The 18,839-nt window shown below is 30.7% G+C and overlaps 1 protein-coding gene across 1 annotated transcript; it reads right to left on the bottom strand.

Moving 5' to 3' along the window:
* Positions 1–11,695: 11,695 nt before the first annotated feature.
* LOC145583404 (trihelix transcription factor GT-3b-like) lies at positions 11,696–13,782 on the bottom strand. Its single transcript, XM_081640651.1, has 2 exons — positions 13,117–13,782; positions 11,696–12,590 (listed from the first exon to the last, which is right to left on the bottom strand). Exons 1-2 carry the CDS (start codon positions 13,444–13,446, stop codon positions 12,003–12,005), a joined length of 918 nt encoding a protein of 305 aa, XP_081496777.1. The 5' UTR covers positions 13,447–13,782; the 3' UTR covers positions 11,696–12,002.
* Positions 13,783–18,839: the final 5,057 nt, after the last annotated feature.

Raw genomic sequence — 18,839 nt, 5'->3', positions numbered from 1 at the left:
TGTATTGATAATTAATAAATTAAGTCACTAATGAACTAACAATTATGCTAGTAATTATTAGCCCTTGAAAGAAAAAATTTCAACATCAGCCACTGATTATATATACAAAGTATTCTAGGTTAATATAGGTTAAATTAGGAAGATATATATTAAATAATATACAAAATATTATCTACATAAATAGATTATTTGTATAATTTACTAAAATCTAACAGATTTAACACACTAATAAACACTTTCTTCACGATACAATGCATGACTTTATGAGGTGGCGGCAAACTCTAATAACCACTTTCTTCAATAATATAATATCATGGTTGTCCGATCTAGCACCTCTTTTTAGAAATGAATACATTTTAGGGATCAAGTTGAACAATTCTACAAGATATATATTTTACTCGAATACGATTCTTATTAGCAACTGAGAATTGAAATCAATCTCTGATTAATTTGATGAAGGTGATAATGGAACGCAAGAACTGATAAAAAATGACATACAATTGGCGTTCTATAGTACTTTTATAACATAAACTTGTGTAATAAAGTCAACTTATCATCTCTACTTCATTTTATTGTCGAAAAAAATAAAGTGATTAAAAACACAATCAAATTTTTGAACATTCTTCCATTTCAAAATCTTGAGGGTATTTTCTCCCTAAAAACCTTAAACCACAAAAACATGATTTAATCCTTTTTTCCCAATCATCATTTTGTTTATTTTCATATTTTGGCTCTAATTTATTTACATTACTATACATTCTTTCCACATATTATTATTTAATATACATTATTTTTGTCTGAACTAATATATAATAAATTAGAATTATGTCTGAAAATTGCTGAAAATCTTATTTTACAAAAACTGTGAGGATTGTGAATGTGTAGTAGAAGCAAATTAATAGTTAGGAATTGAGAACTAGATAAAGGCAACAATAATAAATTAAACAACATAAAAACTCAATTTAACATGGGAAAATTTGACCATGAATGACAAGCACTACTACTATATGAAAATAGGAGTAACCTCAATATATTAGGGAGAAATAATAAATAAAAAAAAAAAATAACTCTAAACTCATGGAACTCTCAATGGTCTTGGAAGAACATTGGAAAATGTAGCTAAGTTAATTTCATGCTCCCAAATGATATCAAACACCTATATTTATAGATGATATGTAAATTGATGAGGATAGATTCATGAAACCAATAGAATTGTGTAGAAAATTCCATCAATAAATGTCTCTAGAGTTATCCAATGTCATATTTTTGAAAGGTTCATAATTTTTTCAATCAGCAGGTGACTAAACTAGAATTTCCTAGAATTTGTCATGTGCTTGTAAATTAGAAAATACCAGTTAATCATTTTGATAAACAAAATTTGTTTATCAAATGACAATATTATAAATAAATCAACAATTTTGTATTAAATATAGGTCCCACTGTTGATTTATTTATAAAAATGTCATGATGACTGGACATATATGTTGTTTTACTTACAATTTTACCATTTGATAAACTAATTTTGTTTATCAAATTGATTAACTGGGACTGTCTCCTTGTAAATTAACATGCACTGATTTAATTATGGGCTTAAATTTTGGAATTTGGGCCATAAACCAAAGACAAATTAGTTTTTATTGTTTGGACACTTTGTCAACAATTGCCATTTAAATGACCACTTTTGAGAACAACTACCATTTAAAATTTTCTTTTATAAAAACTACCACAAAGTCACAAAAATTTGAGTAGCACTATCATATTTAATTTTCCGAAAAGAATTTCCGGCCGAGAGAGCCTAATTTATAAAATTTTAATCAATTATGGTATAATAAACAAGATATTTGATAGTCAGATACAATTATAGGTTAATTATCTTTAATTTTGCATTATAGTTGATTTAATTTCTCAGTTAAATCTTAAAATTAGGGTTTATGGTAAAAAATTTGAACTAAGGGCTTTACAAAATGGGGGATTTAGGGGCAATTGAAGTGTATTATACAAATTAGGATTAATGTAGAGTAATATTGTCACTTAATTTTGTTTTTTAGAGGGAAAATTTATAAAATATGCCCCCAAAACGAAGATTACTGCCGAAAACAATAAATGTACGTGGTAGTGCTACTTAAACCTTTTGTGTTTTTGTGGTAGTTTTTTCAATATATATATATATATATATATATATATATATATATATATATATATATATATATATATATATATATATATATATATATAGTAGTTGTTCTAAAAAGTGGTCATTCAAATGGTAGTTTTTGGCAAAATTTCCTTATTGCGTAATTGATATGAAATAACCAAGAAAAACCAAATTTTAATCTAAGCTTCAATATATGTTAAAAATGCAATTTGAGAGAAAACAAATAACAAAGATAAATTCTTATCATATCAATCACCAATTTTAATGCAACAATGGTTTAATCCAAGTCTAACACAAAGTAGAGCAAAGATTAGAGGAAAAATCACATAGATTTGCAAATAATCACCAATATTAAAGAGAGAGAAAATTCTCATTCAAAGTTCAAAAGAGACATGAATGTGTCAATTAGAAGGATTTCTCTTCTCCTTATATATAGAGTGAAATAACACCTACTTAAATAAAACTTAAAATAAAATAAAATTGTCCAAACAAGCAAAATACAAAGGCTAAAGTAACCCATAATTGCTTCTAAAGTTTGTGCAAACCATGGCTAGGTTTGGGCGAACATTCCCAAAAGTCTGGGCAAACCATGGGTAGGTATAGGCAAACTACGTACAATGAAACTTACCTTGGCTGAAACATGCATGTTTGAGCGAACCTTGAATAGGCTCGGGGCCTTAAGGCAAACCACCATGAACTTAGCTTCTCAAACATCAAATGCACATAATTTCTTTGTTTCGGGCTTATGACCTATTGTTGGAAATCTCTTAATTAAACTCAACTTTCATCTCCAACGCTTAATTGAATCACTTGAAAAAATTTTGTAACAAAAAAGATATAGATGTTTGAAGTTGAGTAGTCCATTTTGACCAAGAAACTACTCAAGTTTGAGAGCGATTAATTAAACTCGAGAATTGACCACTGAAAAGCCTAGCACGCCCACGTGCCATAACGAGTGGCATTTCCTCTACCTCTACTTCAACTAAACTTAATGCTTCCATCAGTTAAAAAAAAAAAAAAGAAATTAGTAACTTATCTTGATTAAAAATATTCGTTTTAAATAAGATAAAGTAATCAAGATAAAACAAACAAGCCCTTAACCTAATAGGCTTAGCCATGTATCATTGCTCCCGCTTGGAATGAAAAGAAGGCAAACTTTTAAATCTATACTTTATATCAAATAAGAGTTTCTAAAAATGTCAAAGTATCACGTGTATCTATTCTCGCAGTAGAATCATACCACATCATCATTCACAATCTCTGTTTCACATCATAAGTAGTCAGAAATGCATGCAAAGAGACTTGAACACTAGACCTCTTTTAATAAAGACAACACTTATGTACCATCTTAGTTACAAATAATTCATGTTCATAAATCTAAAAAAAATATATAAATACTACCTCCGTTAAATATTACTCTCTCTGTTCCCAAATGTTTTTTACGTTTGGAATTATGCGCGTTATTAAGAAATTGTGTAAAGTTGAGGTATATTGGAATATTTCAATTATTGAAAGTACAATTTTATTGAAAAATACAATGTTGAGCATGTAGAGTGAAGAAATTAGAGGAGATAGGAGAGAGAAAATAATAATAAGTGTTGAAAAACTATTAAAATATTACAAAAAGTACAATAGCACATGGAAAAGTAAGGACTTTTGAGTAAAAAAATTATAAAATAAGGGTAATTTTGTCCAAAATTTATGACTAATTTAGGAAAGATACTAAATGTAAAGAATAAAAATGAACACCCTAAATGAGAACGTAAAAAACATTTAGGAACAGAGGGAGTAGTTACAACTTTGGAATACTTTGGAATTCTATCTGACAAAGTTGCAACTAATATTTAATAGAGATAGTACATGCATATTAGATAGAATGTATCATAAAAGTGAAAATAATCCAAAATAAATAAATAATTTATTGTTGTCATGGTATTATGATTTATTGACAAATAAAATACAATAAACTAATAAGCCTTTCAAGATCTTTAAAGAAAAAACATTTGGTATATCGCCCGGGCCAAACACTAATTTATTCCCAAACAACTAAACTTATTATTCATAAAATTTATTGCCGTTGTTGTAAATTGATTGGTTAATTTGATTGGTGAACTTGAGCTATCCCTCACATAGTAACATTCTTTATAGTAAATGGATCGGATTGTGTAATGATAGTCAATAATGACTGATTAAACTGTTGGGCGAAAACGGTCAATTTATTTATTTTTATTTATATTTATTTATGTATTTATTTTTTGAAGATCAGACTGAAAGTGGTCAATTAATTACTTTACATTAAGCTGAATAATTATAGATTTAATAATTTTTAGGGTCTCAAAGTAGTCAAAGGAATATGTTGATTATACAATGATAATCAAACACTAGTCAAACAATCTGGCAAAGTTTAGGGAAGTTAGTTTATGACTAGTCAAGTCGGCGGTTTGTCAGGTAAGGATCCTATAAAAGTCACACAATAAAAACTTTATAATATGCAGAATTCTATTATTATTATGTATGATTGTACATTAATTCAAGATTAAAGGTAAGAGTGTAAGACCAACATTATCAAGGCTTGAAAAAAGGGTGGGTCGTGAAATACAATTTTGTAATATCATTATAACTCTCTTTATCTAAGGGTTTGTTCTCTTCCGTTGAAATTCAGTTCAGTTCAATTCAGTTCATTTCAGCTCAGCTCAGTTCAATTCAGTTCAGCTCTTAATTTATGTCTTGTGATATTGCTAATGACATAAAGCCAAATTTCGTTCTTTTAAGCTCTTATTACAACAACGACGACGACGACGACGACGACGACAACAATAACAACAACAATAATAATAATAATAATATTAACAATAATAACAATAATAATAATAATAATAATAATAATAATAATAATAATAATAATAATAATAATAATAATCAATAAGTAATAAATAATAATAATAATAATAATAATAATAATAATAATAATAATAATAATAATAATAATAATCATCAATAAATAATAATAACAATAATAATAATAATAATAATACTAATCTAATCTAATATATATAAATAAATTAGGCATTTTTCGGGAGCATTTGGCGCGCCACATAAGAAAAGGTATTATTTTGTCCAATGAAAAATTAGATTAATAATTTATTTTAGAATTAAAAAATTTACTCGCCACCTAAGCAAAAGTGACGAATAATATTTAAGAATTTTGACAGATACGTAAAAACAACGAATAGAGAATAATTAAAACTTAAATTATTTTTAAAAACCAATAATTATCTTCTCTTAAAAATAAAAAATAAAACAAAAAAAATAAGTAATAATTATCTATATGGATGCAAATTTTTTATCGCAAATATTTTTAATCTTTTCCTAGCAAATATTATAAAACTAAATCTCATATGACTAATTTCCCATAATTTTTAATAGTTAAACGATTATAAATGAGACTAACATTCTAAACAGAACGGGTATAATAAATAAATGCACAGTCAAAAGACTAAGACGAATAAAACTAAATCTCATATGACTAATTTCCCATAACTTTTAATAGTTAAACCATTATAAATGAGACTACCATTTTAAATAGAACGAGTATATTAAATAAACACATAGCAAAAAGACTTATTTTGATCAATTAAAAAAACTAGATTTGTCATTTATTTTATGAATTAAAAATTTAAATTGTCACATAAGCAAAATTAGTGAATAAGGTTTGAGATTTTAAATTCAAGCGTCACATAAAATTAATAAAGCAACAAAAGATAACTTTAGTGTTAAAATTAAAAATTTATCTTATGATATTAGAAATTTTATCCATATATTTAATGAATGATCTTCATAAATATACAAAAATTTAATTAAATAAAATAATTTATTAGAACCGTGCATCGCACGGGCTTACATCTAGTAATAATAATTTGGGGTTAGATACTAGTTAGATACATGTATTAATTAAAACATTAAAGAGAGTGGGTTAGGGTGTTGGATTGTTGGGCCGTTGCGTCTGTTAGCTTTTCGTGTTTTTTTCTTTCTTTTTTTTTTTTTAAATATTTTTTTTTAAAATTTTTTTAAATGGGTTAGATACATGTAAGTGTTTTGTGTTCTTTTGTCATAATACTATTTTATTTTTAAATTAAATAGTATATGTGTTTAAAATGTTTAGAGGTTTCAAGTTTTTAATATATTTTCCATAAATTTTTTAATTATATAGTATATTTTTCGTAAATATTTTAATATGTACATTTGTATATACACATATGTATAGTAATAAATATCAATAAATAATCAAAGATCACTAATCCGTAGTTAAAAATCACTAATTAATAAGTTCAGTTCAGTTCAGTTCAGTTCAGCTCAGTTCAGTTCAGTTCAGTTCAGCTGAGTTCAGTCAATCAGAACAGGCCCTAAGTCATATTCTGATATTCGTTATCTTCAATTCCTTTGATTACATTCTTCAATATTGACTTCTTTACAATTAGTAATCACTTATACAGAGAGTACGGAATAGCTCAGGTAGTTAGAGTTCCCCTTCCAATTTCAGATGATTCCGAGATCGATTCTCATTATTCGTCCTTGTACGCTTGTGGCTCTCTAAACATAGAAAATAAATAAATAAATAAATAAAATAAAATAAAACCTAATAATACACGTAGTAGTTGTACACTTGTACACATAGTATAATTAGTGAAACATGATACAATTATACTAGAGATGTGTACCCACTTGAAAGTGAGGGTGGATGACTTGAACCTGTAAACTTTGTATCACGTTGATATTGATAGTCTGATATTATGTTAAAAGATCAAATCAATTAAAAGTTTAACCTGATGGTTGAAGTCTATAATCGGCTTATATACCCTATCAGTTACCACATTTGCATAAGTGGTGGAATGTATTCCCTCATATCACTTTATTTAATAATTTGCCAGCCTCTTTTAGTCATATTTTACAAGATTATTTGAAATGAAAAAGTATATTATAACAATAACGTAGACACGTATTAGCTGATCTCGCCTAGGGTCAAACAAGAAAATATAAAACAAAAGTGAGTTTTTGTCAAAAGTAGGTTAATGTAATCTTTCAAATTCGTTCTCTGTATAATACTTTGCATCTTTGAAACTTCATTATATGTAACGGCTTCCTTTGGAATACAAGGGAATTTCTCCAAAAGAAAATATAATTACTAGTATTTCTTTTGATCATTCTTTAAATTGTAATAAGACCACGTGGCTTCAATTCTACTTTTGTGTAGACAATGCAATGAGGTTCTAAATTATGATGATCGCATATTCTCATTTGATTTTTGCTTCATCATCTTATACTCTTCAATTTTCATTGTTTACCATACCACAAACAAATTTGAAATATGTTAGACATGTGGTATCATTTAACCTACTGTAGTATATTAGTAATATGAAGTATATAGTCATGTATTCATATATATTAACTCATAATCTTCAATAAAAATTATCATCTTATATACTTCCTTTTTTAATTTTAGCTTAGGAAAATTTATGAAGAAGGTCCTTTTAAGTAGACTTTTTTGTGACAAAGGCCCTTTTAAAAATAAATAAAAAAAAAAAAAAAAAAAAAAAAAAAAAAAAAAGGTGGCACAAAAGGTCCTTATATCATGGTTGGGTTGTAAAGAGGGTCCTTTGACCATTTTTCATTTTGCGGCCAAAAAAAGTCACGTGTAAAGCTCGTGACTTATTAAGTTCCCTGTTTTCTCTCATTGTGGGGAGGATTTGTCTTAAATTACTTTGGATAGCCTTCAATTTTAATTTATGGGATTACAATTGAAGTTTTAGTGTTAATTGTTTTCAGAAATTAGGGTTTAATAGGGGAAAAAAAAGGGGAAAACGAGAGAAAAGAAGAGGGAGAAAAAAGGAAACTTAGATGTGACTTTTTTTTGCCGGAAAATAAAAACGTTAACGCCGGAAAATGGTCAAAGGACCCTCCTCACAACCTAAACATGATATAAAGACCTTTTGTGCCACTTTTTTTTTTATAAAAGGACCTTTGTCACAAAAAGGTCTACTTAAAAGGACCTTCCTTACAAATTTTCCTTTAGCTTATAACATTTCTCATTTTACGCTAACTAAAATTTACTACGTTTGCCAAAAAATATTATGTGGTATGTATTCTTCTCTTCTATGTATAAATAAAGTACATACAGAGTATCCTCAAAAAAAAAAAAAATACATACAGAGTTCTAGAAGTATAACGACACGGTCAAATTCATGACGCGCTTATATACTAGACGAAGGAATAATCCCAAGGACAGGGAGTTTTTAATTGCACATCAAGAAATTGAACAGCCAATAAAACTAATTTATTAAGTAACTTGGTTATGTAATCTTGTAACGTAAATTCTAGTGCAATACTGCAATCTAAAGTTTTATTCATTTCATGCTCCTTTTGAACTTTTCGTATAAAAAAATAATCTTAATGTGTGATTCCATTACTTTATAATATATTGATCATATTGTACTTGTGTATCACATACATTGTGCACTCTTTGTTTAATTAAAAAAAAATATCGTAGCTAGGATAAATTTACACTAACTATGTTACCTTGAGTAAAATGGATAAATCATATGGAGTACATACTAATTGCTACAGTTAGAAGAAAAAAAAATATTGACAACGGTTACGAGTGAGTGAAAGAAAAAAAAAAAAAAAAAAAAAAAAAAAAAAAAAGAAAATACAAGTGTTAACCTATGTACACTAGAAGGCAAAACCCCAACAAACATAAGAGTGAGGGATAGCTCAAGTGGTTAGAGTTTCCCTCCCGATTTCAGAAGATCATGAGATTGATAGTGGCTCTCTAAACACCAAAAAAAAAAAAAAAAAAAAAAAAAAAACCAACAAACATATTATGATATTCAAGACATATTAAACAACACTTGAATTAAATCTCATATAGACGATTCTACTTTTATTTTTATTTATTTTTTTTATAAACGATTCTACTTTAATTATTGGGATTGCCCTGTGCCCTTAATTAACTAGCTTACAATTAATCATGTCCGAATTTCATCATTTATCAAAATTAAACGGCATATTTCACTCTTAGGACACATACTTGACATGATTTAAGAGCACATACCTACGTTTATAAATAATTGAACATTCATAAATCTGTACAAAACTGGTAGCTTGCATGATCTGTGATCTTAAAATGATAATCAATTAGTCATCTTATCGCATTAAGCCATTAATATTGAAGTGTTGCATTACCTTCATAATAATAAAGCAAGCTTGCTCATTGATCCTTTTTGGAGCCTTCACCCTTTTGATTTTAATTTGAAATAAATAGATTATTTAGTAAGGAGAAAATATACAAGCATTTAGATAGATGTCAGAGCAAATCCAAGGTTAATTCAAAAAGCACTTATCGTTTCACATAATATATATAGATCGAGCTAGGTTGCCAATTTCTTCATATTTCTATAAACATCTAACGAAAATCTTCTAGTCATGTATATTAACATAACTTGTTTTAAGAAATCTGTAGTACAATTGTATAGATTTTTTGTAACTTCTTACCTTACCACAACTCTCCAACATCTCAATTATTCAATTTTGTGAACTCTCTTTCACTTCTTCAAACCAACACCCTAAAAAAAACTTTTCCATAACTTTCATACTACTATTTCTCTTTCTAAAAATACGTATCTCCCTATGTATTAGCATGGGTACACGTTGTTATAATAAGTGAGAACGTCATGAATGAGCTTGCAATCTTGCATTGTTCTTTATAGTGGGAAAACTTAAGGGCAAAGTCAAAACTATGCTAAAGCTCAACGCGTGAGCTTAATTTAACAATCTAAAAAGGTTAAATTCTTACAAACACAACTGCGCTCGTAGTTTGCAACTGTCAGAGATTCCATACTATTTATAGTCGATATGTTTTAGAGCACTAGGAAATCTCTTGTTTACTCCTATTTGAGTAAACTTTTATAAGTATTTAATCTTTGATTTTGTTGAAATTTGACCATTTCATTCATATGTACGTACGAAGTAATAGATTAAGAATTATGGAGCCCTTGATATAGATTTTGTACATGCACATCAGCACATAGGAAGCATTTTCGAAAATTCAATTAATTCAAAAACTTACTTCCCCGTCAAAAAAAAAAAAAAAAAAAAAAAAAAAAAAAAAAAAAAAATAAATAAATAAATTTACTTCGGATTACCCTATTACTTATTGTTATTAGAATTAGACTAGATCATATTAAACCAAATATCATTAAATCATGTTTCAAAAAAAAATAAATGAATAAATAAAAAATCATTGATTCAAATCATACCAAAACTTAAAATTTGCTTATTATATCTATTATTAAATACAAAAGATCTTATAAAGTATTAATGATCAATACATTAGACCAGAACGCCTTATTATAGATGAAGAGAATATGCAATAATGCTCCTAATATTTATCAGAGAGTAAACATTCAACTTTAATTAAATCTTTAATATTTGATGCTTCCTAATGCTTTCTTTTTTCCTTAGCTTTAATAGTTGTGTTGAACCTATTGTGAAAGAAAAGGGAGTAGGATTATTGTAGGCTTCTAAATAAATTTTAGGCTATTATTTTAGGATTCTAAGTAACTTTTCTAACAATAATAATAATTAAAAAAAAACAATAGTTAAATAGTAAATTTTCTAACAATAATAATAATTAAAAAAAAAACTTCTTATTGTTTCGCTATATTATTAGTACAAACTATTTTTCTAAATTCCTTAAAAAAAAAAAAAAAAAAAAAAAAAAAAAAAAAAAAAAAAAAAAAAAACTATTTTTCTAAATTATAGATTAGAATATGGTGAATCGTATATAATAAAACTTTTATAAGGTAAGGATAATTGAGAAAGATTAGTCTCTGACCATACTTGGCCTCAATTTTTATGGTTTTTTGGTAGACACTTTGAGGTTGTGAGGGAGAAAAGTAAGAGGATTCTCAATTCTCAGCCCATCTTCAAAGTGTCTAAACTGTTGAAACCCCAACCTCAAAGTTAGAAAGTACAATCTTTTCCACTTAACCAAGTGTAATTTAACAATCCATATATAGTATTATCTAGTGGTGCAACGCATAAATTTTGTATCAATTTCCTTTAATGCCATGTAAGTTCCATACACATGAATGAAAATCTCCACTCTCTAATTAATAAAATGCAAATTCTGTAAACCAGTCCATATATGCACATGCTACACTATATATCAAGAAGCTAAGTATGAAACTCTTTTACTCTATGATAAAATTTTGTGAAAGATAATATAAAAGTCAGATATACATGCATGCACACACTACATATGAAAAATTTCAATTTAGCAAAGTGCTACCAAAACCACCGAATTCATGGCTTATATGAATTCATTAAAGTAATAGGTTAATTATTACATACATTACTTTCATCATAATGACTACTTAGCTAATAATTGATAATTACGTACCCTAATACTTGTAAGGGGGATTAGTACCCAATGAAATAAAAGTACTCGAGTCTCAAGTAGCCTATCTAGTAGAGACAAATAAATTGAAGTGCAATTAAGAAAATTCATATAATATAAATAAATATGAAAATAAAACATTTAGCTAGCTAGCTCAACTTAGCTATTTTCCTCCCATTAGAACTACCTAAGTAAATAAACGACTTGATGAAAAACTAAATTAAGAAAGAAAATTCTTGTGAAAATTGAGAAAACTAACCTGTTTGCATGATCTAGCTAAGCTAAGCTACAACATTTGAAGAAGAATAAAACCATGCAAATTTGAGTACTTTTACATGATCAATCACAATTCACGAGCTTGTTCACGAGTTGTTCATGAGCGTATCAGCTAATTTAATCTTCTCTTCGGAGTTTATTTAAAAGAGTAGTAATAAGAGCATCCCTCTTTTCAGCCCTAGCTTCCTCTCTCATTTTCCTCTGCTCTTCTCTTTCTCTCCACCTCCTCTCCATCACCAACCTCTCATTCTCCAACGCCTCCATTCTCTGCCTCCACTCCATCTCCGCCCTCCTCCTCTCCTCCTCCCTCGCCTCGTACGCCTCCCTCCATTGCACCTCCATTTGCAACTGCTGCTTCATAAAATCCTCCAACATCTCCTTCACCGCGTTTATACTATTATTGGTATTCGTAATTATACTACTAACATTACCACCACCACTACTAGTCATTGTTTTCGCCTTCTTGCTTGCTTTCTTCTTAACACCGCCTTTTTCTCCATCTGTATCCTCATCCTCCTCCTCCTCCGATGTCATCCCTTGGCCTTGTGCTAGCTTGTTCTTCTTCGTTGTCGTAGACGATGTGCCTGGTCCGCCTTCTTCCTCCGCCCACAGCATCCTCTGCATCCTCGCCGTAAAAATCGCTTGCATCTCGTTGTAGAATGGGAATTGTTGCCTCATCACATCCGGATCCATTGTCTCACACCCCTAAGCTTCCCTCAACAAATATAATTTCAAACAAACTAAAATCAAAATTAACATCCAATAATCCAATCACTTTTGTTACACTATATATATCAATCCATACAAATAATATAAGTTATTGTAAAACTGTCTCATACTGACTTCTATTTTGAATTTAGCATGTCGGACACACAAACACATTTATATATAATAAGTAAAAAAAAATTAAAAAAAAATAAAAAAAATAAAAAAGCAATACATTAGTTGTCCTAAATCATGAAAACAAAACGCGTTGTATTTTTTTGAGCAAACAAAAAAAAATAATTGTAGGAAGCTAATTAAGATAGCTAGCTAGGAAATACTCTCATAGCAAAATTGTTTGTATGAGCTCTTATCCCGAGATTACTGTATGTATTAAGTGTTAGAAAAACTTGATTTGAAATAATATTTCTATTTAAGAGCGAACCCGTGTTTTACCTAAAAAAGTACAATAAGGGAGATCGATATAAATATAGATATAAATATAGATATAGATATAGAAATAGCTAACCTTGTAACGGGTGACGAGGTTTTTCCATTTACACTTGCACTGCTCAGCGCTACGATTAAAACCTTTTTCTCTCATTTTAGTAGAGATAACTTCCCAGAGAAGCTTGTTCCTTTTAGTTTCCATGAAATTCCGGTCTAAATCTGCTCGAATAATTAAGAACTCTTTTGTCTCTTGAACACTCCACTGTGGGAATCTATCCCCTGTATCCACCCCCACCGTACCACTCATTTGTTGCTGTTGCGGCTGCTGCTGTTGCTGATGATGATGATACTGGTGTTGATGATGTTGATGCATATGCCCTTCCATTAACGAAGTATAAACCAAAAACATAAAACAAGAAAAAAAAAATTATACACTACTTATATAAAATTGATGTAAAAATTAAAAGAGGGGATGGTTTAGATTATGATATATTTATATCGGATGAAAAGGTATAATTATTGAGAGATCGTATTGGAACCACGAAGTTAATAAAGTGGGAAAAGTGATATAAAGTGTGAAAGAATTTAATTAAGAGATTGATGAGACGATAATATTGTGTACGGGTTTGTAAGGAGGGCGATTCATGTTCATAAGAGAGAATATCACAAAGAATTTTTTGAGAGAGAAGAGAAAGAGGGGAGAGAAAGGTGTTATAAAAAATAGTTGAATGTTTTTAAATTTATTTTTTTTGGGGTTAAATGAATGAAAATATTTGTAGATGTCTCAATCAAAGAAGTCTAATTACCTCATCTGTCTACGCGGAATTCTTTCCTTCTCTTTATTTTTTTTTTCTCTCTCCTGAGTTATCACCTGTTTTTTAGAATATTCTGTTTTTGTATATAAAAATAATAAAGTTCAATTTTTTTTAAAAGGATAGGCATTTACTACGTAGGAGAATATGGAATGTGAGTTCAATTTTAACTTTCCAACTTATTACTACTATTTATTTTTGCTTTTTATTGTTTTTTTTTTTTTTTACTTAATTAACTTTTTGATATGTTTTGTACTATGTACTCCTTAAGTTTTACAAATTATTTGTATTACTGTATTTAGTTTTGTTATACGGGTATACTTCTTATTAGGACAATGTTTTCCTTTGCTTAATTCATATAGTCATATAACGTTTTTATAAATTCGCCTAGCTATAGCACGAGACTCCGTTTATTTTTTTCTTCCTGGTTAATTAGCTGTGAGACTTGTGACCCAAAAGGTAAATGACTAAATGAGTTCGTGGTCCATATTATATATTCTATTTGATTTATGGAGATACACTTAGAGAGGACAACTTAGGAAACCAAAGATATATATTCGTATATAAGTAAGAACTAAGGGTATATTTTGTTCAACTTAATTTCTAGTCAATTCAGCTTCAATCTGTTCAATTCAGTTACAATTAATTCAGTTCAGTCAGTTCAGTTTAGTTCAATTCAATTCCTAATTTCTTTCTCTCATAAACAATTGATTTCAGTTCTATTCATTTCAGCCCCAATAACAGTTCAGTTTAGTTCAGTTCACTTCGATTGTTTTTAGTAAATCGGAACAGACCTTAACGTACCCGAAATGAGTACTACCTTGGCATTTGATCTGATGATTTACATGATTCTAATTATCATAACAAAAAAAAAAAAAAATTGTCATAGTAAAATGATTTATAGTAGATTTTGATTTGATTGGATATCTCCACTATCTTGAGTGGTAAAAAGAGGATTTATTATGTCTTATGATAGAATCATATAAGATTCAGAGTCTTCCACTCTTCTATTTATATGTGATGCAACACACTCACTTTATTTATGGATTATGGAGTAACATAATTAATAATAACACCATTAAACATCAGTAACCCAATGCGTATACTATCAAGTAGCATCCTAGCTTAGTAACCTCAGCTCATTTCAACTCTAGTGATGCACTGATGCTTATTGGTAATTAGGCTTAGTTATGTATGGTTAATAACTTAATACTACTTATGTGCACACCCTGTTTCATATTATTCTTCTACTTAGAATAATCTTTTGTGAAATAAAAATAATAATAATAATAAAACGAATACAGTAATTAAGTTCTCTTTTTTTTTCAGTAACAACATTTAAACGAGTTACATTCTTATTTTGAAAAAAATTATATGCAAGAAGAATAGAAGATGCTTCAAATATATCTCAAAAAAATATCATTGAAGTTTAAGTTTAATTTGATGTACATGCAATTGAAGATATTAATTTTTTTATTTAAAATTACATATATACCACAAAAAATGTACTCTATCCGTTCTTAATTTTACTACTCATATTAAGTACTTGTATTTAACAATATTAAAGTATTTATATAATTTTTTTTCTTTTCTAGCTTAAAAGTTTTTTTTTTTTAAAAAAAAAAAAGAAAAGAAAAGAAAGAAAATTTAAACACCCTTTGGAGCATTATTTAACAAATATAGAGTGGAACAAAGCTGTCATTGGGCGGTTTTTTGGGCCCTCCCCTCCGTGTCGTGCAATCATTCAACAGATGGTCGATACTCAATGGCTCACGCGAGGTAATATTGTTGTTCATCGTACTAGTTGTTACTTTGTTTTTGCATGCTCAAATTTGGCGGACGTAGAAGCTTTACTTGAGCAACACTCTTTCGTTTTGGATGGTCGTGTTTGCAAATATTCGTAGGTGTAATAAGCATACTGTCCCTGCCAATGTTAATTTCGACATAACTAGGCTTTGGGTTCGTGTCTACGGCCTTCCTCTCGGTCTCCTTGACCCGGAATGGGCTGTAGAAACCCTTAAACTGGTCGGAACAGTAGAAACGCTGGATTATGATGGGGATGGCCTGCCCGAGGAGCCAGAATTTCGGGGGCAACTTTTACTGGATCTCTCTAAGCCCTTAATCCCGGGGTGTTTTGTTCCCGGTGAATTTGAGCCTATTTGGATTTACTTTCGTTATGAAGGTGTGTTTAAATTCTGTAAAAAATGTGGTGTTGTGGGACATGACAAGGAGTTTTGTCACTGTTCGGATTATGTGGCCGCAAGTAGAATTCATGCTCGGTTGGAGGGTTTCGAGGCCCAAGGGTTTACAGTGCTCTATAATCCAAATACAAGACCCTTTTATACCAATATGATTGAAGGAACTCGGGAGGTTTTCACAACTCGCAATACCAGGGTAAATCTTTTGGTCTTAGCACAAGATTTTGTGCACGATAACAGTAGCTCTAGTAATGATTCTGATAATTTAGATGGTAACAATGACAATTTGGCTAATGAAGATGATAATTCTGATGTGGATGGAGATGAGCAGGAACCTCCGGATAATAATCAAGAGGGGGACGATAATCAGGACTCTGATAATGCTGCTGATCCGGATAACTCTAATAATTCATACTCCGACTCTTCGGGCGGAGGGGATAATAATCTTCCAAATGGGAACGTGAATGCGGCTGCTCCTAATGGCGATGATAATGATAATGTGGAACCAGATTTTATTCCAATTAATGGGGTTTATGAGAATGGATATATGTCACATCTTATTAATGTGATTTCATCTTCTTCGTCGGGACATTCTATTTACGGTTCTGCTTCTGATCAAGGAGTTGCTACCTCTGCGTCTTCTGAGACAGATCCCACTACTCCAGAGTCCTACCACAATCCGAGTTCTATGAGATTTTTTGAAGAAAACCTCGCAGAGGAGAGACAGGAGCAATTTCAGCGTGCTGCGATTCCTTTGGGGGATCCCTATGCACCCTTCACAACAACTCAGTCTCATGTTAGCTTTGGGGGAGGGTTCAGAGTCTCTGTTGCGCTCGAAGAAAGTTACTTAACAGATGAATCAGCCTCTGATTCTTCCCAGAAAATGCTAATAATGTTGCTGCTGGTTTTTCTATTGCAAATAATGCTGCTAATTTTTCTGATGTTATTAATCATGTTGCGCTTAATTCTGATTCTAATTACTCTGATGCTATTTCTTCTGTTGATTTTAATTGTGCTGCTTATAATTCTCTTTGCCTTGGGAATTCTCATGCTACTGTGACTCCTCAGACTATGCAGGTCGGGGTGCGCTCTGCCCAGCCACCTGTTTCTTCTACTCCGATGGACGTTACAGTCCCGACCTTATTTCTACTCTCTCGCTATCTGATGAGCCCAAAGATGATGTTGCTGCTCCTATCCAGAATCTGTTTACAAGGCTGCATAACAACAATAATGGGCACTCTGCTCGGGCTTCTCTGGGGTCAGAGAGTGTTTTACCAGCTAAGCGCAATCGTCAAGGGTCGTTTTTGCGGTGCAGGTCATATGATCAGGTTCCTTTCTTTGGATATGCAGGTTCGACATGGTACCAAAAGCGGCGTAAAATTAGGAACCTCAATTTGTTTAGCAAAGGGGGCTTCTCTTATGTTCCTCCTTCGCTTCCTAGTGTGTTTGCTCAAGATAAATGTTTTTCTGATGTTGATATTGCTGCTGATTTGGGCTTTCATGGCTCTCCTCCTCCTGGGTTTGTGAATGCAGATTTAATGACGGACCTTACAGCTCATGCTAGCTATAAGAGGAAGCTCACGGACTGCTGGGTTTCTTCTTCTCTAAAATATCAAAAATGTCATGGTTCGGCTGGTTTTTTTGGTACAGGGAATAACTCTTTTTTCACTGCTACTAATGCTACCGGGTCTTCTGTTTTGTGTGCTTCTGATGGTTTGGCGGCTGGCCCTTCACAGCTCCCAAGGGATTCATGATAGTTACATCATGGAATTGTCGGGGTCTCAATGACGTTAAATCCCCCAAGCTCCCTTATGTGTTTTGGTTACTTCACTCTTTTGTTCCTAACTTTTTGTTTCTTAGTGAAACTAAAGTTTCAGTCTCAGTTGTGACTAGCTTACTTGCTTCTTCTAGTCCTACCTCGGTTTTTGGGGTTGACTCAGTTGGTAGTAGTGGTGGTTTAGCGGTTTTAGGGTTTGGTTCGGAAGACGTTTCTTGCGTTTTTTGTTGTTCAAATGTTGTTCTTTGTAATATAAAAATCCCTAATGAAATAAGTAGGTGTGTGATGTTTGTTTACGGTGCTCCTGTTGTAGAAGATAGACCTCAAGTTTGGGGTTTGATTTTAGATTTACTTGCCATTGCTCCTAATTGTTTGATTATTGGTGATATCAATCAAATTGAGCACAGTAATGATAGGGTGGGGGGTTCAACTGTAATTAAGGGTTGGGATTCTTTTATTGATTTTAGATTAAAGTCTAGCCTTATTTCAACCCCTTTCAAAGCCCCCCCCTACACTTGGACAAATAATAGGGAACCACACAAACTTATTTTACAACGGCTGGACCGTTCCTACATGACCTCGGATTGGTTTCATAATTATCCAGATAGTCGATTGCTCAATCAACCAATCCTTGTTTCTGATCATGCTATTATTGTGTTTGACGACTCTCCCTTTCACAGTAAGTCAAATCGTCCTTATCAGTTGGACAACTGGTGCCTTAACTATTCTCAGGTCCATGACTTTGTTCGGGATACTTGGGAATTGAATACTCTTGGCTCGCCAATGTTTATCCTCTCAATAAAATTAGCCAGTGTGAAGGTTCTAATTCGGAGGTGGTGTCTTAACAATAAGAAATTCTGGGGTGTGGATTGGAATAAATTCTCTAAAGATCTCTCCATTAAAGGGGAATCAATTCTGTCTATCCCTGATGCGACTCAGTATATGTCTCATATTGTTACTTCGAAGGATAGTATCTTACTTCAGCTCCAATTTTGGAGACAGCGTTGTAAGAAGA

Source organism: Chenopodium album, chromosome 2 (assembly GCF_948465745.1).
Source record: "Chenopodium album chromosome 2, dcCheAlbu1.1, whole genome shotgun sequence".
Taxonomy (NCBI): Eukaryota; Viridiplantae; Streptophyta; class Magnoliopsida; order Caryophyllales; family Amaranthaceae; genus Chenopodium; species Chenopodium album.
Note: the sequence above shows the minus strand (reverse complement) of the source record. Positions and strands in the feature narration are given on the sequence as shown.